The following is a 26458-nucleotide window of genomic DNA, read 5'->3' on the forward strand; positions in this document are numbered from 1 at the left end:
TAAATAACTGCAGACAAACCTTGGTTCCCGAACATCTTAGTTGCCGAACAAATCGGCTCCCAAACGCTGCAAACTCAGAAGTGAATGTGCCAGTTTGCAAATGTTTTTGGAAGCCGAACGTCCGACACGGCTTCCGCTTGAGTGCAGGAAGCTCCTGCAGCCAATCGGAAGCTGCGCTTTGGTTTTCAAATGGTTTCAGGAGTCGAATGGACTCCCGGAACAGATTAAGCTTGAGAACCAAGGTATAAAACTTTTAGAAGACATCTGAAGACAGCCCTGTATAGGGAAGTTTAAAATGTTTGATTTTTTATTATGCTTTTATATTTGTTGGAATCTGCCCAGAGTTATTATTACTATTGTTTCCCTGACTTTCCCATTACCAAATGTGCTAGGAGCTGACCTCTCTAGTCACCTTGCCCAGACCTGAATACTGAGTGTCTCCTTCATGTTCCCATAAAAATGTGCTGGCCATTTTCAATAGGCTATTTGTCAGTAAGCAAATCACACAATGCTGACTTGCTCTAATAAAGAGGGCTTGGGATCACCTAGATGTACCTTGATTAGAAAACGTCTATACAGTTAACTGTGAGAGCATGGATTACAGAGCCCACGTTTACCAAGACGTGCTATGGAAGGCATCCTTGAGAACAGCTAATATACAAGCATAGCAGTCACTCCTACAAAATGCTGAAAATGCTAACAGTGTCAGGGATCCTCATGGTAACAATTCCAAGATGACACTGGTGTGATAGGCCGATACAAATGCATTATGAAAATTAATATATGAAGTGCATATGGTACTTTTGATTCTTGAATACATATTTACAAAACAGACTGTCATACTCTTACAAGTCATAACCTATGTTTTTCATGGTTTGTGAAATATCTGTTGGAAGTATAAGAAGTGAGACCCTGAAATATCTGTTTATGAGGGAATCCTGTCATCCACTTGTTGGAGAGGAATGCTGTTCAATTCCATTCATCACAAAGTATCTATATGCATGCTTAAAAATTACAAAATATGCACGGTGCAAGGTCATGGAATCTTATGAATTGTGCAGGTATCTTCATCAAGAAGCAGACGTTCCCCCCCCCCCTTTTTTTAATGTTGAACTAGTTGCAAGTGATTGTGGTTGGATCCCAGACAATATTTGCATAGGAAAGATGAGAATTGTAAGAAGAGGGATTTTCATTTGCTTAAGTGACCCTATTGTTTCTTAAACAAAGAGAGAAGAAAAAGTTAATATTATATTAATATTCTTAACTAGTTCCTAAAATACTGATGGTGTTTCAACTGAAGCTCACTAATCCGAACCAAAAAAGGACATCTATTACATTTTTAAAATAATTAGGATAGAAAGTTGCTGATTTTCCCATGAGAGCCTATTTTCTTCATGGGTGAATTATTTAAAACCACAGCCACCTTCAGCCACATTGACTGATTGCTAATTTCAGTGTGACTTTTTCAGGGCAGTGCCCTACTTCTATTTAATAGTACTAAGAATGCAGATTCAGACACACCATCCATTTATATGCTGTATCTGGGCCAAGTGAGCCATATTCACTATCACTGTAATATATTAGGTTTGGTTTTCTGAAGGAACATAAATCCTACTAAAATATGACTGACTTTTATCAGAACTATGCAACTCGTGGAGCAAAATTCTGTCTGCAGTTTTACAACAGGACTAATAATATGACTGTATTTGCTCTTATTATCATCTGTGTAAATACCAGAATTCAACACTTAAATCTCTTGTTCTATTTGTCTAAGAGCAAATGGATGTTTATGGGTGACTTGATGAACATATGCTTGCTTTTGGACTAACAGAATGAGAGATCCAATGTTGATTTCTGGGTATTTACAGCAAAACAACACACTTTTAAAAGCAAATGAATAAATAATATATAAAAGCACCTGCAAACATATAAAAACAGTCACCTGTGCTCACAGCCAATATGCACATCTATTAAGTTTTTTAAATTAGTAAATTGATGTGGAGGAAAAGTGTTAACTTATTCTGCCGCCCCCCCCCCCTTTTCCTCGGCATGTGGCCCTTACTCTGGAGCTGCCGGGGTTTTTTTTGTCATAGAGCTCCACATAAGGTAAAGGTAAAGGTAAAGGACCCCTGGACGGTTTAAGTCCAGTCAAAGGTGACTATGGGATTGCTGTGCTCATCTCGCTTTCAGGCTGAGGGAGCTGGCATTTGTCCACAGACAGCTTTCCGAGTCATGTGGCCAGCATAACTAAACTGCTTTTGGTGCAACAGAACACTGTGACGGAAACCAGAGTGCACAGAAACACCGTTTACCTTCCTGCCACAGTGGTACCTATTTATCTACTTGCAGCGGTGTGCTTTTGAACTGCTAGGTTGTCAGGAGCTGGGACAGAACAACAGGAGCTCACCCTGTCACGAGGATTCGAACCGCCGACCTTCCAACTGGCAACCCCAAGAGGCTCAGTGGTTTAGACCACAGCGTCACCCACGTCCCTTTAGAGCTGCACATAATATAGATTTGGCCCCTAGATCTGAAGTATTAGAGTTGCCTGGAAGTTTAAGATCCTTGCAACCTTGAACCTTCCTAAACTTTATGCTGCACAAAGCTTTGCTGGGAGGCATACAAGCTTCTACACTGAGTATTGGCTTAAAGGAAGCCAGTAGGAAGCCAAACAATCCAACTCAGCATCATGAGAAGCTCGGACAGACCCTGGCAATGCTTTAAATCAGAGGGTAGGTCGATGAAAAGGGCAGTTACGCCTTGCCAATTTGCCCCCAAGGCAACACTCGGCAAGTAAGCATGGAGGCCCAAGCACTGGCTTGGGAGGTATCTATAATTGTATTCAATTTCAGGTATATCAGTACAAACAGCGGAAACAAACAGAAATACCAGCTGGTGCATAGTAGCGCACTACAGAAGGAAAACCCCTTCAGGCTTTCTTTTTATGAAATGAAATGGTGCCAGTGGGAAGCTATGCCTAATCCAAAACAACAGGGAGTAATCCTTAGGTTTGCACCATTTCTTTTTGTATTGGATTTTTTTAAAAAATGCCTGTGAAAAGCATACATTGTTGTTGTTGTTGTTGTTATACAACATGAGGCATCTAAACAAGTGCAGCTTGTAGAAAACTGGCAGCCACTTTGACTGTGGCAAACGCACTGTGAAACAGCAACGAAAACAGTTGGTTGTCTCTTTCTTCATGACAGTGAGGAGTGCGATTGCTGGTTCTCCACCCACACACGCATGTCCCTTCCAAGCAACCTCTCTGCCTTCACACTTTCAACGCCCTCGCCGAGCATCAGTACTTTTAATTGTTGCACAAATTGCCAGATTCAGAGCAAAACTACAAGGTTACGCTATGACAAAACGAGCTAGTTAGGTAGGTTTTAAACGTGGATCAGTGGCTTGTGTGCAGTTTTTTATTAATTTGTCAGTTCATCTTAATAGGTATTTTTAGGCTGACTGTTGAGATTTCAGGATATATTATTGGTGGGGAAATGGTTTACCAGAAGGGGGCAGTAAGGGACTCCAGTCTCCAATGGTACAATGCTTTATTAAAGCTTAACAGTTCTTGTATCACTGAGCCCCGCCTTTGTTTTGGTTTTTCATATGAAGCCCCCCCCACCACCATTTTTCCTGGGGAAATATTTTAGGCAGAAATCCTATGCACACTTTCTTGGGATGAAGCCTCAGTGAACTCAGGATGGCTAACTTCTGAGTAGACTCTGTAATATTTTTTTTAGCATCTTGCATCAGATTGGCAGAGCTAACAGCTTTGCATTCAAGACTAGAAATACTTTTTTAAAAAATGGTTGCAGGGAGGAAGAAAGGATCCTGAGAAACAATAGCTGAGGAGGGCTAAACCCAAAGATCATGTTTCTAAGATAAATTTTAGGACTATTTAGTCCTTGGGATGCTTTATATGTTTTATATTTTTCCCATTTTCAAAAACACAAAGATACACCTTGGTAGCACATCTTGCTAGCCGCTCATGTCTAGCAACTGCCTACCAAAAAGTAAGCAGAAAGCAAATAAAAAGAAGTTTTTACATAAAACTTTAGGAAAAGACAGTGAAATTGGGACTGCCTACTTAGAGGAGAACTTAAAAGGATATTATGAGTGGTGGTGAAGAGTTCGGGGGGGGGGGGAGTCAGTGAAGTGCCCTATTAGGAGCCATCCCAAAAGCAAAATAGGCAGCAGCTGAGTGGAGTTTGGCTGCCCATTTTGTCACGCGCATCAATTATATTACCTGTCAGTAGCAATCAAGTGGTATCTGAATCTTTTTGAAATAAATAAAACTCCCATCATCCCTGATCATTGGCCATGCTAGCTGGTGAGGGCTGCAATTAAACCACCAGTTAACTATTGACACTCTGCAAAGCCCTATAGCTTTCAAAGAACAAATAAGGTCTCCTGAATTCCTTTGGTTTTTTTTTTCTGTTCAAGTTCCCAGATTGTGGAACTCATTTCCAAGAAAGATTTAGCAGTCCACTCTCTGTTAAAACATCTGTAGTTCACTTAAGTTTTAGAAATCTGTCTTTTATTCTGCTGCTGTTTTTCATGTATGACATGGTTTAATTTGTATTAAATTGTTTTATTGTGTCTGAAAAGCAGCATACAAATGCTTTTATAAGTGAATGCGGCTGCAGTTCTATGTATACTTGGAAGAGAGTAAGGTCCACCAAATGCAATCGGACTTACTCTGAGCAGAGGGTTGCATGAGCTTGCACTGTAAATAAATACATAACAGCTTAGACAGGGTTTGACCTTAGATCTGCCCTGGAAAGCTTCCTCTTTAAATATTGGTTTGAAATCACCAATTCCTTGACTGCAGTTTTGATTAGGTTCATACTATAAGCAGAGTGAGAGAATCACCATAGTTGCCCTTATGGCTTAAAGACTAGTTGAATCTTCATGAAGTTCTGCCTGCATTGATCTGTTTTTACACCAGATTTACTCTAAGGTTGCACATTGTCCCTTACAATGGAACCCATGTACATTTTGTCTCCTGGGTGTCTGGAACAATTCTTGCAAGTAACTCCTTATCTTGTAGCTTAGGTCAGCTGTACATTCTTTATGGTAAGTCTCATTGATTTTTGTAGCACTCTGCTGCTTTGAGAAGCAAGCAGATTAAGCTCTTTAAAGGACAGAAAGAGTTGCTGGTATCATTCCACAAGGATGCCGCCATTTCTAAGATGCCAACATAATCTGTTTCTTTAGCGACATGACCACACACATTAAAAATTAAATGCAGACTGACTTGCATTTGCACTTAAATTAAACTCCAAGCTATTAGTCTCTGGGGGACAACAGAAAGATTTGGAGAAAACCACTAAACTATGATCCAAAGAGTTTATGAGCTAACCTTTACAAAGTCAAAAGCTCCTCACCCAAGTGATTCATTTGAAAAGCATTAAAGTGGGTCTTATCAGATAAATATCACCAACAAAAATATGTCAGTCTGTATTGGAAGGGTTTAGAATTCTTTCTCGTTTTTAGCACAGCCAATTTGCCTTGACAATATCACAGGAGGAAAAGGATTATTTGCCTATTGGGAAAATGTGTTTGTGTATGAATAGCAGATGGATGATTTTTCATCGGATTGAATTTTCTTACACACGTTTCATTCCTCCCTGTTCTGACACATTGGGTTGCATTTCTTGGTCCTTACAGTGGTACCTCGGGTTACCAATGCTTCGGGTTACAAACTCCGCTAACCCAGAAGTAGTTGCTCGAAGTTGTGAACTTTGCCCCAGGATGAGAACAGAAATCACGTGGCGGCGGCTGCACAGTAGCAGCGGGAGGCCCCATTAGAGAACTCGCACCTCAGGTTAAGAACGGTTTCGGGTTAAGAACGGACCTCTGGAATGAATTAAGTTCGTAACCCGAGGTACCACTGTGTTTGGTTTAGATTAGATCATCACCTTCATGAGTTGCGCTTGAATCCTCAGAAAGGTCATTATAGAGCTGGAAAAAAGGTGCAGACAAGAGCAACCAAAAGCATCATGGGGATGGATCAGCTCCTCTTATGAGGAAAGTCTTTAGTTAGAGAAAAGGCAAATCAGAGGGGACATTATAGAAGTGTGTAAAATTATGCATGATGTGGACAGAGAACCCTCCCCCCACAACTCTAGGACTCAGAGACAAGTGAAGAAGCTGAAGGCTGGAAGGTTCAGGACACATGAAGTCCTTCTTCACACAGGATATAGTTAACTATGGGATTCACTACCACAAGATGTAGTAATGACTGCCAACTTGGATGGCTTCAAATAGGGATTCGACTAATTTTTGGAGGATTAAACCAGCACAAAATTAGTAGACACACAGCCATGAAACACATTGGGTGACCAATGGCCAGTCATTGTCTCTTAGCCTAACACCCCTAACAGTGATACTGTGATGATAAAATCAAAAGGGGGAGGGAACCATATATGCCACCTTGAGCTTCTTGGAGGAAAGGTGGGGTATGAATCTAATAAATACAGTTATGGCTTGCATATTATCTCCAGTATCAGAGGCAGTATCCTTCTGAATACTAGTTTCTGGGGAACATGAGTGGGGGAGAACTGTTGTGCTCAGGTCCTGTTTGTGGGCTTCCCATAGATGCTTGGTTGGCCACTTGAGGAATATGATGCTGGACCAAATGGGTTGTTGATTTGATCCAGCAGGGCGCTTCTTATGTTCTTATGCTTGTCCGAGGCCATGTTCAGCTTTATAGATGAAAACCTGTACCTTGAATGGGGCTTAAACATGCCCTGGCAACCAGTGTAAGCGAACAAGGACTAGTGTCCTTTAGCAAGGATGTAGCTGAGCACTTCTTTGGGCCCGGGAGTTGGAAACTTTGAGAATAAAGTTTTGCAGTACTGCAAGTGGGGACGACAACAAAATGTTGCATCGTATAGTGCTCCTGTTCAGGATTCCAGACAGCCAGTCATGCCCTGTTCCAGGATACTCCATTCTATGCCCCTTCCCCTGTGTTTTCCATCCCTGCTCCCACTTAAGCAGCAACTTAGGACTCCCACCATTATTTTTAATACTTCTGCACATCTTGAAGTTTCCGCAGACTAGTTAACACTCCCTTCTTGAGTGTTGTTGGCTACAAAAGGGCTGCTACAGAAAGTATATCAGCCACCGTCTCCATAAAGTCTAATTTTCTGCAAGTGATTTCGAGTATACCAAGCCGGATAAATAACAGAAAGTTATACTGCATAGAGGTGATGTGGGAGACGAAGCATATATTCTCATAGTTTCCTCTAATACATCATATTGAAATGACCTTCTGATTTGCTATGGGGCATCTGCTTCAACAAGATCAAGATGCCTTTTGACATGCTCTCCTTCCTCCTTTTGGCTCCCTCTTAATAGCTTTTCCTTCCTTTTTTAAGTGATGGATGGGCAGATAGAGATGAAGTCATTGAAGGGTACGAAGCTGAAGCAAATGGGGGCATCACAATCAAGCTGCAGTCTCCGGACGTCGTGTCATTCGATGACTATTTTTTGAAAATACGGCTGGAAACCAACACAAGGAATCCCTGGTTCCCAGAATTTTGGCAGCACAGGTTCCAGTGTCGCATTCCAGGACATCCTCTAGAGAACCCCAACTTTCAAAAGAACTGCACTGGTAAATATATACATATTATATTATTATTATTATTATTATTATTAATTTCCAAACAAGAGCTTGCCCTGCCCTGCCCTGCCCTGCGCTGCCCTGCCCATGTGTCTTCTCTTTTTCTTGCTTGTGCACTGCAGTAAAAGCCTACATGAACTCATGGAGGAAACCCCACCATCAAATCATGGTGGGGTGGTAGGCAAGGTGCTGTGTCAACATGGGGCAATCTCGACTTTGCTACTACTGTTCCCTGATAAACTACGGAATTCTGCCCCTGGCACTCCAGAGGTGAATGTTCAATGATGGGATATCTAACTGATGTGTTAGGTCAGGCTTTCCCCATCGTGGTGCTTTCCATATGTTGTTAGATTCCAGTCTCCATTGGTTCCAGCCTGCATGGCCTAAGGGTCAGGGTTGATGGGAGCCATAATCCAGCTGCATCCTCATGTTGGGGAAGGCTTCCTGAGATGTCCTCTGGCTCTGTTTAACCAGTTCTTAATTGGTTTTTCTCTCCTGCCGCGGCAAAGCAGAAGTTTTTGTTTGATTCTAAAATGAATTTGCAGGTGGTAAAATAGGAGAATAGAGTGAAAACCTGGCTTGGTTGCCGACAAGGCCTGAGGCATTTTTTCAGACTTTCGCACATGGTGCTGAAACTGCCTTCGAGCATCTATCCTGCTGTTTGTGTGCACATTGTTAAAGCAGTCAGAAAGCAGGCAAGAGCCATTTTAAAATTAATTGTGCAGTAGAGCCAGTGGACACGCCCGCTACATACACGGGGAAAGCAAAGCAAACAAAAATCTGCTTTCAGTGAAATGTCAAAAAGACAGTGAGGTTATAATATAAATGGTGAGCTATCCCTGCTCCCAACTGAATAAATTGTTAATACAATTATTTTTCGGAACAAAGGAAGATGCTTTATGTCAGGTCAGACCAATAGTCTATCTAGCTTAATATTGTCCATACTGATTGGCTGCAGCTCTCCAGAAGTTTACAGGAGAATCTATCTTAGCCTTCCCTGGATATTAGGGAGACTGAACCTGACTGGCACCATTTGCATGCAAAGAATGTGCTCTACCAATGAGGTGCAGTCTCTCCCTGTTATTATTTAGAGACAATCCTATGATCTCTCAGAGAGTGGCCTTGGCACCCCAGGTCTCCCCCCCCCATTACCACCTGTAGGATTGTTCTGGCCAAACCTCTTCTCGCCCCCTGGGATAGGTGTCCCCCCCACTACCACCAGCAAGTGCCCCCATACTGAGGGGGTGGAAATGACAGAAGGAGCAAATAAAAATGCATGTTCAAAAATATATAATTTGGGTTTTCAGGGGGCATTGTATTAATAAAAATTGCTTGGACAATGTGCAGATGTACTCAGCAAAATCACATATTAAAATGTGTACATTAGTACTAAAATGCCAACAAACTGATAAATAACAAGGACTAAAACGTTGGTGAATTTTCATGAGGAGTTTTAAAAATTCACAAACTTGTGAAGAAATGTGGCAAATGGAAATAAAGGAATTAAGGTCCTCTCCTGTTTTTGTCCCTTTACAGAAACCTTTTGATTCTGTACAGTAATCACGTAACTATCATGGGTAGTAGCCATTGATGTGCAACAAGTATGGAGTTCTCCCTGTTCAGGGTTCCAGATGCTCCATTTCTCTTCTCTGATTTCTCATTTCCCCATTGCATTGTCAGTGTTCTGAGCCCACTGTGCATACTCGGCCTTCACTGGGCTATTTGAGGTTGTTTGGGATTTTTGCCCCCTTAGGTTTTTTCTTTTTTCTTTTTCTAAAACCCTTTTTGTATTCTGTGCAAGTCTCATGGTGTCCCCTGAGTCTAGGTGACACCTCCCTCTTGTATGTGGTGGCACCTTTTTTTACATAAGTAAAACTATTTTCCCCTTCAAGATTAGAAATAAGAGGGAGTCATAGATCTATTTCCCATAAACTTGTTCTTATCATTTCTGAAAAGCATTCCATGCTAGTTTATATATTGAGGGGGGTGGAATAGATTTTGGTGAGAGACAGGAAATGCAATGTAAATGTGTGGTATTCCCCCACCCCTTATTTCCTTCAAAGTAATCACAGAAATACGCTGTGTATGTACATTTGTTGCTCATCTGAAAAGGCCCAGCACAGCTGATTTTTGTTCTAAGCACTAATTTTAACCCCTTATTGATCAGAAGAGATGGAATTAATATGTGCAATATGGGGTTTTATGTTAGAAGCCTAGATGCAACACTAAAGATCAGGGATAGCAAATTAATGTGCCCCAGCTTTACCTGCCTAGATATCTGGCCATGTCTTTATGACGCACCGCTCATGGCTGATGTGCCCCCTGCGATTTCCCTTTCAGATCAGCCCCACAGGCTGCAGATGTGATCTTCATTTTAAGCTTCCTTGGGAATTGTGGTTGTTTGCGAAATGGAGTTATAGCTTTGGACATATGGAATGTGTCTTGGTATGCAATCTGTACTGTGGCTACTGGTTGGTTTACTGGCACATTAAAACAACAACGTTAAGTGGGTCCATACAGGAGGAGATTGCATTATCCACCCTGCAGCTTTCTGTCACGTCTTTGAAATTAGGATTAGTCTTGTGTTGGCACTGTGTCCCTTGAGCACCACTGGAAAGCACCAATGCGCTAACCAAAGCTAAGGACAAAACACAGCATGGAACAGATTGCATGCTAAGGTCTGCATTGCCTGTGTCTAAGAGCATCAGTCTTGATCTTAAACAAGCTCGTCATGTTGAATGATGTGAACAGTCACTCAAGGGAACAGAGATCTCAGGAACAGAAAAGAATGGGATTTTATGTGCAGACTAGAGAGATGGAAGAACTGAATTAACCCTGAGGCTGAACAGAAAAAGAGCCCTGCTGGATCAGGTCACATGCCTATTTAGTCCAATATCCTGTCCTCACAGTGGCCAATCAGATGCCTATGGGAAGCCTGCAAATGAACATGACTGCAAAAGCATATTCCCCACTTGGGAAAAGCGGCAAATGGTGTTCAGAGCAAATGGTGCTACTGGAAGTAGTACACACTCATCATGACTATTAGACATTGACAGCCTTATCCTCCATGTATTTGTCTAAATCCTTTTAACGCCTTCCAAATTAGTGGATATTACTACATTCTATGGCAGCAAATTCCATAGTTTGAATTATGTGCTGATCTTGTAACTGGTTCCATTACTACGCCTCAAGTAAGGCTAATTCTCTGTCTGGTAGCTCACAACAGAGAGCTAGTGTGATAGCTTAATCATGGTGTGTTACTAGCTGATAGTTCAAATTGAGCTAACCTTTGTGAGGCGGTTGTTCACCCAGTTAGCCAGAGGTTTCTTATTTAGAAACCCTCACAGTGCTTCCAAAGAAAAAGGAAATCATGAGTACGGTGAATGAAAGGTTTATTGCATGATACTACTGACTCCGTACATTTTATCAGATACCTTGCAAAAGTATATTTAATAGTATTTCATATTTAACTATATACACAATAGTATTGAATATCTGAAATATTTTGCAGACAGCACAATGTGTTTAACAGATGATGGTCCTAAGAGATAGATAGATAGATAGATAGATAGATAGATAGATAGATAGAGATAGATAGAGATAGATAGAGATAGATAGAGATAGATAGATAGATAGATAGATAGATAGATAGATAGATATAAATAATAATAATAATAATGTACTCAAATTCAGGAGGGTAAAATGTTGCACTCAACAATGGAAATGTTGATGAGTTTAAATTTCAAATATTTGGTAATACCTGCTTCAACTCTGTATTCTATATGCTCCATGGCATAACTGTGTAATTAAGTGGGAAGTGTTGACAAAGCAGATGTACAGGGAAAACACACATTGCTCTGTTCAGATGTGTATATTGATGCTGATGTCAGCATATGATGAAGAGAGTAGTGCCATTTTTGAGAATGGCATCCAGTGGACTACTGGCAGCATTTTAGGGCCGCCACCCCTTTCCTATTTTCCATTTTTAATGCTGTGGGGGAAAACATGAGGGATTGTTTCTCCAAATAAATATGTAGGATTTGTGACAGACCTGTGAGGAAGGTGGACTCATTTCTGTCCACCACTGTGAAAGAAGCCCAGCAGTGGTTTCCCTCCATCTCCTTTTCCTCAGGAATGAGGAAATCTCATTTCTGTCAACCTCTGCAATAGCTACCATACAAGCTTGACCTTCATTTTTGCTTACCTCAATTTTTGATAACTAATTTGCTTCATTAACTGGGTTGAGGGTTTGGCATTAATTTCACCTTTTCTAATACTATCCCATGTAAATTAAGTGGAATAAATATTAAGATGCCTGTTTTTTCCACTGAGAGTGAGACATTCTAATTTTAACATTGAATAGAGCCTGGTGACACCAATGTTCGTGTCAGCTGAAGGATTCCAAATTGTTGAATGTTTTACTTTCCCTAATTTTCCAGCTGTGTATCTGAGCAAGAAACAATAGTTCATGGCAGAGAAGAATGATGTGCTCCCTCTTGTGGGCAAAATCTAGTCCTTTCTCCTTTGTGAATGCTATTTGAGATACAGTAATTAATGTGTGTATCTGGATCTCTTTCAATCTTGAGACATGAAAAGGTAAATTGAAGTGAGCTGGACTCAAAAGGACTATAGTTCCATGTAGTGTTTTCTGTTCATATGATTTGAATACAATGCATTAGTAACTGATTTGAATAGTTGCTTGAATTGAAACTTTAGGCTATGCCATAATTCATTGAAACTACAAAATCAACACATTCTTCTCCATATTAGGTTGCTCAGAATCCTAAAAGTGTTTGTGCCAGCAGATAAAATGGTGAAACTACAGCTTGATTCAAAATATCCCATCACTATAGAAAATACTCTAGTAGCTAAACCATTGGGGGAAATTCACTTCTGTCCTCTCACCTACCACTTACATTCCCTTCTTATTGATAATTAATACTCATTTCTGGAAGAATGATGTTCCTGGTTCCCATATATTGGCTCCTCAGAAGGACTTGACTATGTTTCCATGGGCTTTCCATGAAGGGCTAGAATACTGAACATCCCCTTTTCAGAAACTTCCCTAAATCTGAGCTCTTTATGGCAAAGCAGGAGGTTTCAAAAGAGCTGGAAAGAGGGAAAGGTGTCCTTTTCCTTCCCCTCTCTTGAAACTTCTCCCACTCTAGAAACCTCATCCACTGAACAGCAGGATGCATATGATAAAATAAATGCATAAAATACCTAGGCAGGTAATATTCAAGGTAAGCATAAGTATATAAGTTTGTAAACTAAAAGAAAAAAGAAACATGACCCTTAGTTCAGTGGTTCCTGTGTTCCATGGAACACTGAGGGTATAAATTCCCCCCTCTCAATATTTTACCATATTTGTGTCAGACAAATTCATTCTGTGGGTAAAGGCGAAATTCACCAATTTATTGGAAGTGGGGCTAACTTCACGGCACAGACTCTTTCTCCCTCATCTCCCCTAATTTGTGTTGGCTCTAGGGCATTGTAGGGAGAAATAGGTGGCAGCCACAAAAGAAGGTGGAGAATATTCTAGGAAGTGGAAAGGGATTTTTGAATTTTTCTCAGAAAAACCTTTCCTAACAACTTCTGGCTCAACTTTGGTTGTGGGTAACTATATGGCATGTTTAGGGTTCATGGGGAGGAAAGTAGGGAGGGGCGTACTGGCCTGTCAGTCTTCCTTAATATCCTAGAGGATGTCAAAAGTGTTGGCAGATGTTATAGGGAGTTTTCAGAAGGGACGAAAGGAAAAATAACCCAGGTACCCTTTTCCAGTCTCCGGAGACTTTCCTCCACTGCTGTAGAGAAATAAAGTACATAGTTTTGGGGCTGAGAGCATGGCCAGAACCTGTAGCACAGCACAACAGGGGAAGGTTTCAGGAATGTAAGAAAGAAAGAAAAATGTGTGTGTGTTGTGTCTCCCAGTATTGAAAGCCCCAAACAGCACTACAAGGCTGCTGTTGCAGGTTGGCTGTAGTGCTAAAAAGGAGCATTCCTATTAGGGACAGCTGGAGGTACACTGTTGAGGGTTCCTACTATAAATGTATAATATCTTCCAAGCAATATTGTTGAGCTTCCTAACTCTATATTCTATGTAATACAGACAAAGCTATTTAAATGTCAATAGCTCCGCTATTCAGGTTTAAAGTGACATTCCAAACCCACTGAATCTTTTAAATCAATATAGGTGCTTGATTTTAAAGGTACCTCTTGAAAATACATCAAGTACTGCTAGATATTTTGCAGCTTCACAGGGTATTATATAACAAATCACAATAAATAATAGTATATATGCATGAGGATTTCAGACCTAAAGGCCTCACACTCAAAATCAAGGTCTCTATCTCTTCAGAAAATATAACAATGTATTATTTTTATATAGCCCATTTCAAGGAGCTCAAGTGGGGGCGTGTACATGCTTCCCCACACACACTTTTACCATCACAACAACCTATTAAAACAGGTCACTGCCCATCATACTTTCGCTGCGCAGATACTTGTATGATGGCACCTCAGTAAACCGCTTTCCAACTATTTAGCAGAGTTGTTGTTTCCTCGGAACTAGTGACTGGAGTTATTCTGTGATAAATCACTCAACGATGCCTTGATATCACGGTCAAGAGATTTATTACCTGACCGGTCATAAAAAGCATTCCGGTAGCAAAGTATTTACATTTGTTAAAGCAAACAGCTATTAATGGCATTCTTTCAGTTAAAGTCTTTCTATCTCTTCAGCACGGCATAATTACAGGAACAGTCCATCATCTCATTAGCAGTCCTGATGCAGCTCTCCTTGTCAGACATCTTCCATCTGCCGTCAGGTGTCAGGCAAAAGTGAAACCGATCGTTCCTCCTTTTATAGGCATGCTTAAAGTGCCACAAATGTTATGGAACCTGGAACCTTCTAGAAACTTCTATCTGTTTCTGCCGGAATGATTCCCTAACACAAATGTGTGAGGCAGGTTGTGCCGAAAGAACATGATAGGCCCCACCACCTTGTCTTCCTCTTTTGGCAAGCAACTGCCAGTAAGCTAGCACTGTGGCACTGTCCCAAGCCACATCCAATATGTAACCTACTATTATATGACATGAGGCAGTTTTGTTTTCAGTATTTAGAATGCAGATCCTATCACAGCTATTGTGATTCTACTCTCTCGTTAACAAGGCAAACTTGAATTATGTCAATGGCTTTGAATGGGTGGGTGGGCAAAGCCTCTGTTTTCTTGGCAAATAAAATAATACTTCAGAGCACTGGAATGAAACTACTCTTACTTAGTGACGTCTTGGATGTGACGTCTGCAGCCTTTTGAACTCATTATTGCTTCAGGTGCCCTTCAAGCTCCCAGATGCTTAATGCATTTCAGACCTCAGCAAAGTGCTTGTATGATGTATTTTAATTCCAACTGCTGCTTGCAGAAAGGTGAAGTTTATTGTATTCCAGCTAAAAAGGAGCTTGACTCAGCATATGGCAGGGAGCACTGATTTTGTTTAAGTCTGTAGTAGGCCAAGCAAAAAGCTTCCTAGCACTGAAAACACATTATAATGTTATGAGTTGGGTGAGGGAAGTAGGCTATATGCAAGATCCTTTTAATCCCTAGATCTAGGAAGTGTTAAAATATAAGCCACAATGGGTTCTTGTGTTGAGGTGATTACCTGGGTGATGCCCCATTCAGAAAACAAAAGAAAGGAGGTTCTGTGCAAGATGGCAAATGGTGGAAAGAAAAAGCCTGAGTTGAGAGCTGGAAAGAGAGAAAGAGCCATGTTTGATTTCTGAGACTATGAAAGAAACAAGACCTTTTTGGAGTGCTAATGCTATGAACCCCTCCATCGTAGGCTCAGTTTGTATATATGTGTAAATAAACCATATAGCATAAAGGCACCACAATCTCTGCTGTGCCTCATTCCAAAAGGAAACATGAACCCTGAGTAAATGCCTGGAAACCCTGGAATCTCACACCACTCAGAGATTCACCACTCAGTGAAATAATAATTTCAAATAATTTCTCTTTTTATATGCATCTGGTACCCAAGGATCTTTTTTTCTTTTACTTTTACAATGTATACAATATTTTCTATATACAGTATTTTCCACTGTTTTGTCTGCGCCCCCCCCCCAGTGGCTCCATAAACTAGGCTGATACCAGATGGGGAACAACTGAAGCTGCCAGGACCACCACTGACCTCATGGCTCATGGCCACAATGATTTAATCTCTGGCCACAGAATCCAAAAGTCTATATACATTTGCCTGTCCACTGCCCATAGTGTCTCAGTTGCAGTAACAATCTATTAATCATTTTATTTAGAGAGTAATGAGATATCTTGGTAACAACACAGCTTAGCTCTCTTTGGATGTCATCCCAATGTGTGGAGGAGCCATTCAGATGGCACCAACTACCACACATTCAGTTTAAGGTTTGCAGGAGTGCCTGTGTGCAAAACCATTCTGCATAGAGAGCTCTCGTTATTATGTTATCCATTTGGAAAATTCCAAGATCCTCTGTGAAAAGAGGCCCAGTCCTGCTAAATCATGGTTTAAGCTCAAGCAAAGCATTGGGATCACCAACTCTCCTTACTCTGTCCTTCTCGCACATGACTGGCAGAAGGTCTTTGCCAGTTCTTAGTTTCAGTTTCACAAATTCTCGCTTGAAACCAGTGATTGTAGTTTAAAACAAACCCTGGTCAATTTCAAAACAAGCCAAACTGAAACCATGAGTTAGGAAGCTGGCTTGTTTAGTTAATCAGAGTTCGTGATAAAACACAGTCTGTAGTAACTATGTAGTGACAACCTGAGACTGTGAAACGGAAACGAAATCAGCTGTACAGGGGGAGAGGGGATTGGTTGCATGTGTTGTGTTAAAAAATGGTTTAAGGTTACATGCAATCACAAAGATTACATAGTGTTTGCATAGGCACAAAGTAGAAAAAAATGCTAAACAATAATATCATCACAGAACTGGTATTTTCCTGTATTTCTTTAGAAATAAACCCCTACTTTTGAATGCTATGTAGAGCATCCAGGAATCACATTCCAATGGAAGGACGCGGAGTTTCCTGCCATGGCTCATTATCAAGTACTTTGAAGCATGGAGTTGACTTGTAGTAAAAACACTGCCTGTCGTAGTATGGAGAGCACAATAAAATTAGGCATGTATTAATGCGGGTCAAAACACCACATATGTTTATAGAAAGATTTGAATAAATTAGGAATAAAATGTTAGTGAGCTGAATATGCTTGATCAGTTGCTATAACTATATTAAGCTTTATATAGAGAATTGCATATATTGTATTATATTATATATGAAAAACTAGTTAAAATTAATAGTATTAATACAAAGCAAGTTGTGTATGCCCAACTAGAACTTTGAGCGGTGGTTCTACTCCAGAAAGGCTTCATTGTATAGGTTAAACACATCTGAATAATTCTGACTCTCATGCATGGCTAACATAATTTCTTCAGCTCTAATGTAATGAAATTTGTCTTCCGATGCTCCCAAAAGAATGGGAAACTAATTCACACTTTATTATTGCATATATCAATGAGTTGAGGCCTCATGTTTCTTTTTTAAAAGTGGCATGTTATTTCAAGGGAAAGTCACTTGTTCCAGTGATTATTAATCCCTACCAGCAGTTATGCTTACTGGTCATGAAGTAGTAGTTTTGTAGCAAATGAACATAGAAGGGAAGTTAATTGGAATTTCATTTTCTAATGCTTTAACAGACTGAGCCTAGTACAGATATGCTTTGACTGTGCTGTTTTTACCCATTAGCTGCAGTGTTTAGGTAAAGCTAAGCAGTTCATTCGCATCGCAGTACTGGATTGAGAGTTTAGCTCAAGGCTGGAACACCTCCAGACATTGCTGAATTACAACTTCCACGATCCTTGACCACTGGCCATTGTGGCTGGGCTGTTGGGAGTGGGAGTCCCACAGCCCTGCTCTAGATCTTTGTGTCCATAACTACAATGATTGTTATCATTCACAAAGACTCTAATACGGTTTGGAAAAGTGGGGTGGTTCCCTGTTTTCTCCAAGGACAGGACTAGAACCAGTGAGTAGAGATTGCACAGACTTCCCATGGGCATCTGGTTGGCCATTGTGAGAACCGTGTGCTAGACTAGATGGACCTTTGAAAGGGTTGCCATATTTCAAACAGTGAAAATCCGGACAGAAAAGTTGCTGAGCTTTTTTTGGCCAAAACAGCACTTTCTATTGGGCTGTCATACATCTGCCCGGACACTGTTGCCAAATGAAGTATTCCAGATCTGTCCAGAAAATTCCTTTCAGCTAAGTATCACTAGAAACTTCCGAATGGTGAGAGCAGTTCAACAGTGGAACAGATTGACTCAGGAGATGGTGGGCTCTTCCTTGTTTGCAGTATTTATGCAGAGACTGGGTGGCTATCCATCAGGGACACTACAGATGCAACTTGCATTGCAAATCCTGCATTGTGAGGGAGGGTTTGACTAGATGATCCCCATGGTCTCTTCCAACTCTGTAGGTAAAGGTAAAGGGACCCCTGACCATTAGGTCCAGTCGTGACTGACTCTGGGGTTGCAGCACTCATCTCGCTTTATTGGCCGAGGGAGCTGGCGTACAGCTTCCGGGTCATGTGGCCAGCATGACTAAGCCGCTTCTGGAGAACCAGAGCAGCGCACAGAAACGCCGTTTACCTTCCCGCCGGAGCGGTACCTATTCATCTACTTGCACTTTGACGTGCTTTCGAACTGCTAGATTGGCAGGAGCAGGGACCGAACAACGGGAGCTCACCCCGACGCGGGGATTCAAACCACCGACCTTCTGATCAGCAAGTCCTAGGCTCTGTGGTTTAACCCACAGTGCCACCCATTTAGACACAGGTTGCCTTGCTTGCTGTTAGCAGCCCATGTTTTGCACCACCACCTCTCTGGTTGTTGCAGCTATTATTAGCTAGCCAAAGCAACTTTTTAGGGGGGAAATTGAAGGTTGTGTTGTAATCAATAACCACCACTATCTTCACAACCTCAATCAATAGCACAGTGTGAATAGATCTGGGACAGTTTAATCTCTACAGTTGCAATAGAACGCATTGATTAATTAATGTTTTCAATTAACCTCCTTTGTAATGTAAAAAGGAAAGGTTCTGACATCTCAATTTGAAACAGTTGAGTGTCAGTTCCATGTGATTCCTCCAATATTACTTCAGAAATGCTTTAAAATTTCTACACATATGGCTTTGCTTTAGAACAGAGGGGCCTAACCTTACTCAAGCCAAGGCTTATAGTGGCCCACAGTTGAAGTTTTTTATGTTTTTACAAAATGATAAATTGAGAGGGGAGTTGTCACAAAAACATTTGTATTTATAAGGAGAGTTGTCACACACACACACAAATCAAAATGGGGAGCCTGCAGTGCAAAAAAACAAAAACCCTTTGGCCTAATGACACCACAGTGGAAGACCCATACCAACACTAAAATAATAATAATAATACTAATAAATTTATTTCCTTTAAAAAATAACATATGGGGATGGGTCTTGGGAATCCAGAAAAAGCAGTGGCAGATAATCCACAGCCAATGTACACCACTGGGCTGTGGGTTATCTGCCATTGCTTGTTAGCATGTTAACATAACATGCAACTGATACCTATTCCGCCGGGAGATGCTTTGCTTGCACTGTTCTGTAAAGAAGCTTTATACTTTTCCTGGAGCAATATTTGAGCAGCTATGGAGGTGATGCCATTGCACTGAAATTCATTGTGATTGACATAAAAGTAACAGTGCTCCAGTCTGAGATATCAGAAATGTTAGGCTGTGAGCATGGCTGCTGAATGGAGAAAATTGTTATTGTCAAATTTACCTGTGTTTGAGAGCAACCTAGGGGAAGGCAGTAATCACCCACCTTGCTCAGGATATGACTAAGGAGAGCCTAAGTGTGCTGTTTGATCACTTGGTCCTTTTGCCTAAATATTAAGAAGTTTCAAATACCTTCTTCCTTTTTTTGCACAAAACACAAAACTTTCAGATATTTACATTACCACTGCTAGACATTGATACATATTTTTCCTCATAATGTGGTGGAGGAGCACGCAGATGCCACACATAATGAAAACAACACTTTGATGCTATTGGGGATGATGGTGTACTTGATACTAAGCCATAGGTGCAAGCTGAGAAGACAACTTTGCATAATAGGCTCGTAAGGATCATAATAGAATTGTCATATTTTCTGTTGCGTGAAAACAGAGAGATAAAGAGCTGTCCTGTGAAGGATTAAAGAAAGAAGGCTGACGTTTTGGATTTATCTCTTCTGGCATACGGCACAATTGGGGGGCCCCTCCAGTACACGAGGGATGCTTTGAGATGGCACAGAAGCACCGAAAGCGAACATACGAGTCTTTTTTTGTGATCGCATGTCTTCCTTTCAGTGATATGTATGGGGACATCTTATCATAGGAGAATAGTGAAAAAAGGAGATGCAGGAGAGGCCAACAGTGCATTATATACAAATGGGGATGACGGAATCCCAGACCCTTTTAAAAAGAAGAAAAGAGCAGTCACTTTTTGAGGGGGTAATTTAGAAGTGGGAAGCGGCATGTGGGTGTGCACTAAACTTCCTTCACAGGTTCCCTTAAAAAAATCAGTGTTTATATATATATAAGGTCGGGTATTTTTTCATGTTTAAATTTCATCCTATGCAATATCTTTAACTTATAGGCAATGAAAGTTTGGAAGAAAACTATGTGCAGGACAGTAAAATGGGATTTGTTATCAATGCCATCTATGCTATGGCTCACGGCCTCCAAAGTATGCATCATGCCCTTTGCCCAGGACACATTGGACTGTGTGATGCCATGAAGCCCATTGATGGAAGCAAACTCTTGGATTTTCTGCTCAATTCTTCATTCATCGGCGTTTCAGGAGAGGAAGTTCGAATTGATGAGAATGGAGACGCTCCCGGAAGGTAAGCAACTATGGCATCTTGCCTTGTTAATAATCCTAGCCTGTACAATTGAAGCAAGAAGCTGATACATTTAACACTGTAAATCAGGGATGGGGAGGGGGGCCCTGTGCTCCTCTAGTCGCTGCTGTACTTCAACTCCCATAAGCCCTAAGCAGCATGGCCAATCATCAGGGATAATGGGAGTTGTAGTTCAGCAACATCTGGAGGACCGCAGGTACTCCATCTCTGCTATGTAGTACAGCAGATGGATAGTACCAGTAAGGGGGAGCAACTTAGCCAACTACCATGTTAATCAACAAAAGGACATTGAGTTCCTTCCTTCATATGATAGCGTTAGGCACCAATAAAGAAGGTATGGCACAGGTTCCAATGAAGCAACAATAAAACCAAAAAAAGTTTCATGTAAAGAGCTGTTGGGGGAAAATAATTCATTTTCTTCCTTTTTTTTATAAGAATTTTTTTATGTTATTTACCTGCAGTAGAGGTTTAAAGCTCAGTTATATGAAAATACTGTTATGCTATTAAGCTTCAAATTCACACATTTTGCTCCAGCATTGCAACGTAATACAACAAAAAGATAACACTTTTCCTATAAAAAAAATGAGCAAACACCACTTGTGTAAGAAGCCTCTGGTGGACTCAAAGGCTTAATATAAGGTGTGCAAAGCTGAGCAAGAATGCACTCCATATAAGTTTATTCACAAAGAATCACTCATTTTTATATTAAGAATTCTTAATTACATTTATTTTCTTCATTGATGAAATAGCAGAGGCCTTTATATTTGACCATGTTTCTATACAAATATATTCAGTAGGTATCAAAGCAGGAACAAAATAAAATGAAAGAATACATATAAAAAACATTTTATGCTTTGCTGATTATTTCACAATTGACTTCTTTGATGGATCTAATTACGAGCCACAACTTAAATAAATTCTGGAGGCTGTCAGATCATATAAATGTTTTTATTTTTTGCATACTGTGTGTATCAAATTAATGATAGAAAGCAAAGTTCTGTTCCAAAACATGATTCATATACGATATCCAGTACAAAGCACAGCATTTGCTAACCAGCCCCAATTCAGATGTTTTGGACTACAACTCCCATCAGTCCCAACTAGCATGCTGTAAAAACAACTACATTTAAAATATTCAAAAAATTAAAGTAAAAACAGCAATAAACTAAAAACAGACTAGCAGGTGCTGAAAACAGTGCAGTGAAGGCACTTACCTGATGTCACTAGGCAGGTTCCCAGAGTATGGATGCTGCCACACAAATTAGGAACTGGTATTGTGTGGCACCTCTAACAGTGGCAGTTCTGCACATCAACATGGTTGAGCAGGCATATTATGGGGTAAGGTGATCTCACAGGTAAACTGGTCCCAAATTGTTAAGGACTTTATATACTAATAGTAACACCTTGAAATTAGCCCGGTAGCAAATTGGCAACCAGTGTTGATACCTGAGCACAGGTGTTCTATGCTGACACAGTCTCATTCCTTTTAGCAATTGTGCAGCTGCATTCTGCACTAACTGCCAACTATGTACTTAAGAAATATTAAGTGAATGTATTCCTGCAGATCTTGTGGGCTGGTGTTAGCCATAGTAAAGATCTATAACAAATATTAAGGGGGAAATTCTTCAGGTGAGACATAAATAGCCCTGAGTCCTTCACTAGCGCATCAAAACAGGCTAATCTAATGTTCCTTCACAGAAGATAACTGGCTTCTGGAAAAAAGATAAATGATGTTTATGCAGCCTGGGGTTTCCAAAACTGGGAGGCTTTTTGAGCATCTGGCAAAGTGTGATAAATAGCTGGCATTTTATGGACAGATTAGAGGCCACAGGTTTGACTGGCTATCTATCTGTACTAGTCCGGTTTTCTAGTCCGGTTTTCGTGTCTGCTATATGCTCAAAAGCAGAACATTAGAATTAGGTTCAGTCAACAGCAGGTGTGTCATTAAGGCTACAGACTAAGCCTTATTGAACTCAATAGGACAAGCATAAGATTGCAAGGTGACATTACAGATGTAAGAAACCATGTTGTCATGACAATGTGCATCAGGTTTGTGTGCTGCCCAGGGTGGTAATGCATCCTGCTTTAATGAGATTAACCTTCTAATTATTATTATCATTATTAATAATAATAATAATAATAATAATACCCCGCCCATCTGGCTGGGTTTCCCCAGTCACTCTGGGCGGCTTCCAACAAAATATTAAAATACAATGGTCTGTTAAACATTAAAAGTTTCCCTAAACAGGGCTGCCTTCAGATGTCTTCTAAAAGTCTGGTAGTTGTTTTTGTCTTTGACATCTGGTGGGAGGGCATTCCACAGGGCGGGTGCCACTACTGAGAAGGCTCTCAGCCTGGTTCCCTGTAACTTGGCTTCTCTCAGTGAGGGAACCACCAGAAGGCCCTCAGTGCTGGACCTCAGTGTCCGGGCAGAACGATGGCGGTGGAGACACTCCTTCAGGTATACTGGACCGAGGCCGTTTAGGGCTTTAAAGGTCAGCACCAACACTTAAGAAGGCGTGCCTCTATTTGAAGTCATCCTCTAGTTTAAGAGCTGTCTAGTCTAAGATCAAGAACTGTAAGAAGGGAGAGCAGATGCCACACAACAGTTGACAACTGTGCAACAGACTGAACAACTGCACTGGTCTAAAGTCTTCCTTGCCATGATGAGATTTTTGTTTTTCTATTTAAATTATAGCAATTCTTTCCAAATCTGTATCTGTACATAGTGTTATGAGTTTTGGGGTGCGGGGTGCCAGACCCCATAATCCCTGGATCTAGCAAGTGTTAAAAACTAATAAAATCTTCTAATTCTGGGAAATAGCCAAGCTAGTTTCCTGGTGTGGTGATGGGATTTAAGGGGTTCAGTGTAAGATATCAGATGTGTGGGGTCCACTCCCTCAACAGAAAAGGACAGAGTTTGGAGCAGAAGTGGCAGTGAAGTGATCTAGAAGGAAAGCAGCAAGCTAGAGAGAGAAAAACAGAAAGTTTCAAAGCACAAGGAAACACAAACCCTGACTAAGTGCCTGGAACTCCTGGAATCTCACACCATTCAGAGATTGGGATGGCATGCAACACTATAAATCAGCTTATGCAAATTTTGTGCATCTCTGTGTCCTGTTTTGCCCACCTTCTTTTAATGATACATTTCCTCTTTTTTGACCACAGGAGTTTGCATTTTATAACTAACTGTGCCTTGTTTCATAATGCAAACTGCAGTCTGGTAGCAAACCATGGTATCAAACCATGGTCTAGTTTGGTTTGATAACTAGCTATGGTTTGCACAAACCATCATTTCCCACATTCCCTGTTGTTTTAAGAGCCCCTAGCAAACTGGGGGAAAGTTCAGAAAAAAAATACTTGAAATATTTACATCTAAGCATACGGAAACTGAAGTAAGATGCCCTTGGAACTTTTGGGCATGAAATCTTCCAAAAATACAGTTTACAATTGACTTGCAGAAATGTGAGATAGGAGTTATCTTGTTTCAACCTCAAGGGGAGAAAAAGATTGGGGCACTGTCCTTCTGCTCTTCAGAATCCGTTTGATTTGCCTGCCCCTCATTACTATTCAGGACACAAGCACCTGTCTGGCTTTTCTGTACAGTTTTTCTCCGCATCTGTATGGTTGTGACACTCAAGGGAGAAAATGCCTTTGCCTGAGTCTAAAGCCACCAGCTAAACAGACCAAGCGGCTGCCCCGAAAGAATCCTGTCTCTTGCAATTTCTAAGCAAAGTAAAGGGTTTCTAGCTGCTTCTTTCTCCTGTCCCTGAATCTTGATCAAAACACTCCTCTGCTTGCCACCCACAACCATCTTTTCTTCTCTATCTCAACAACCGGCTTGTCTGTCTAGACTCAGTGGTGATTCCGCCTCCTCCTTCCTCTGCTCCTTTCACTCCTACTTCTTTCTCCCCCACCTTGAAATTACTGCTGTCAATCTTCCCTTTTGCACAATCCCTTTTCCCTGTAAGGAGAAAAAGCAGCATATCGTGGTGGCAGCAAACGACTCCTTACAATGTAGTGCTGGTATGCGGTGGGCAAGGAGCGTGGGCAGAGGATGAAAAGCCTTTGGAAGCATGTAGGCTGACTTTGTTTTGGTCTTCTGCAAACATAGCCTACCTCCCATGAGCAGGCGAACAGCAGATTTTCCACTTGGATACCTAAATGTTCATGAGATGCTTGCAGAGCCGCCTTCCATCCATTATTAAACACAACCCTGTGATTAATTTATGTCAAGGATTCTCAGAGCACATCATAAGAAGCCTCCGTAAGTCAATGAGAACACGGGTTGGGCCTCCACAGGTTTAACAAAGACAGGTGGCTCATCTGCCAGATCACTTTAAAAGGATTTGCCTGCTGTTCCCTGAGAGAAGGTGCCAGGAAAAGAAAAGAAAAGAATGGTCCCTGAGCCGTCAGGCTTATCTTATCAATGACAGAACCACTTCTTTCAACCTGGGACTTGCCTCATTCACAGGCAAAATGGGGAGGTTCAGTTTGAAGGGCCAATGGAATTTTAGTGGCTGTTGCATACAAAGATTACAAATGGAGACTGATAAAACTAATGCCATGCCCCACGAGTGTTGGAGAGCCACTGATAGTTCAAACCCCTGGTGACCACACCGCAGCAGTTCTTCCTTACTCTTCCCTTTCAGACACTGCTAAAAAGACGACAAAGATTTCTTCAGACACTGTTAAAATATATTCAGTCAGAAACCTTCTCCCTGTATAAAGAAACTGATAAATAACATCATCTGATACTGTGTGTTAAGGACTGATGCTTCAGTTTTTGTAGTGAATTTAAAATACTAGTATTATTGAAATGAACTACGGTTTGTTTGAGTGCAGTGAATCCATCCTAGAGTTGGTTTCTTGTAATGGTGCTTTTAATTTGCATTTCTGTTCTAGTCTTGTGAGCTGCTTTGAACACATTAATGTGGAAAAGTGACAATAATAATACAAATAAATAACCACCAAGCTTTTTTTCTCTCTTAAAATTAAAATCATACACGCAATTATTTCCTTATTTCCATTTTTATTTCAATAACTCAGCATTGCATGATTGTGCTTTATATTACTTAATTTAAATGAAACATAGACAATCACCGACACAGGATGGCATCTCCATGCTGCTAAAGCCAAAAGTACCAGCAAGACGGTGGTTCTTTATTTGATAAATTTACATTAATAGGCAGGTGCCCTGGAATTTTGGTACCCCAAGAAGTTGCCTAGCTTATCTTTAGAGCAGTGCTGGCTGTGGGTCCAGCCAGTTATTTCATTGCCCTGACTTGATCCTGACAAACTGCTTGGTAGGGGGTTGGACTCGATGGCCCTTGTGGTCTCTTCCAACTCTATGATTCTATGATTCTATGATTCTATGATAAGTTGTGGCCAAAACAGTAACTTCTAAAGATTTGATTTCACATGAAGAGCATGAGCTGAAAGAAGTTAATTGGAAGAAGGCTTCCATTTAGAAGCTGAGCAGAACAGGAAAAAGAGACTCTGGTCTGCCTAGAAATGTTTAATTTGACTTACCGCACTCTGCTCTTGTCCCCCAGGTATGACATCATGAACCTACAGCACATAGAAGCTAACCATTATGATTATGTTTATATTGGGACCTGGCATGAAGGGGTGTTGAATATTGATGACAATAGGATTCAGATGAACAAAAGTGGAATGGTCCGGTCGGTGTGTAGTGACCCCTGTTTGAAGGGTCAAATTAAGGTATGTTGCCAGTGCTTGCTCATCTGAGGTATCTCTATTGTGCGGCGGGTGGGGGAGTTACTGTTAAGATCAGTGGTGTCCAAAGTTTTTTCAAGGAGGGCCAGATTTGATGAAGTGAAGGGCCGTAGGGGCCGACAA

General features: G+C 40.9%; 1 protein-coding gene across 3 annotated transcripts in view; it reads left to right on the forward strand.

Annotated features, from left to right (window-relative positions):
- The window catches only part of GRM1 (glutamate metabotropic receptor 1), a 183595-nt gene that overhangs the window by 118814 nt on the left and 38323 nt on the right, over positions 1-26458 (forward strand). For all 3 annotated transcript variants that reach the window (XM_080998551.1, XM_080998552.1, XM_080998553.1), the window contains 3 exons: positions 7386-7621; positions 20332-20578; positions 26152-26320. In XM_080998551.1, the coding sequence (XP_080854677.1) occupies positions 7386-7621; positions 20332-20578; positions 26152-26320 (652 nt within the window). The remainder of the gene's footprint in view (positions 1-7385; positions 7622-20331; positions 20579-26151; positions 26321-26458) is intronic.

The sequence above is a fragment of the Podarcis pityusensis genome, assembly GCF_964106645.2.
Source record: "Podarcis pityusensis genome assembly, chromosome: 3".
In the NCBI taxonomy this organism is placed as follows: Eukaryota; Metazoa; Chordata; class Lepidosauria; order Squamata; family Lacertidae; genus Podarcis; species Podarcis pityusensis.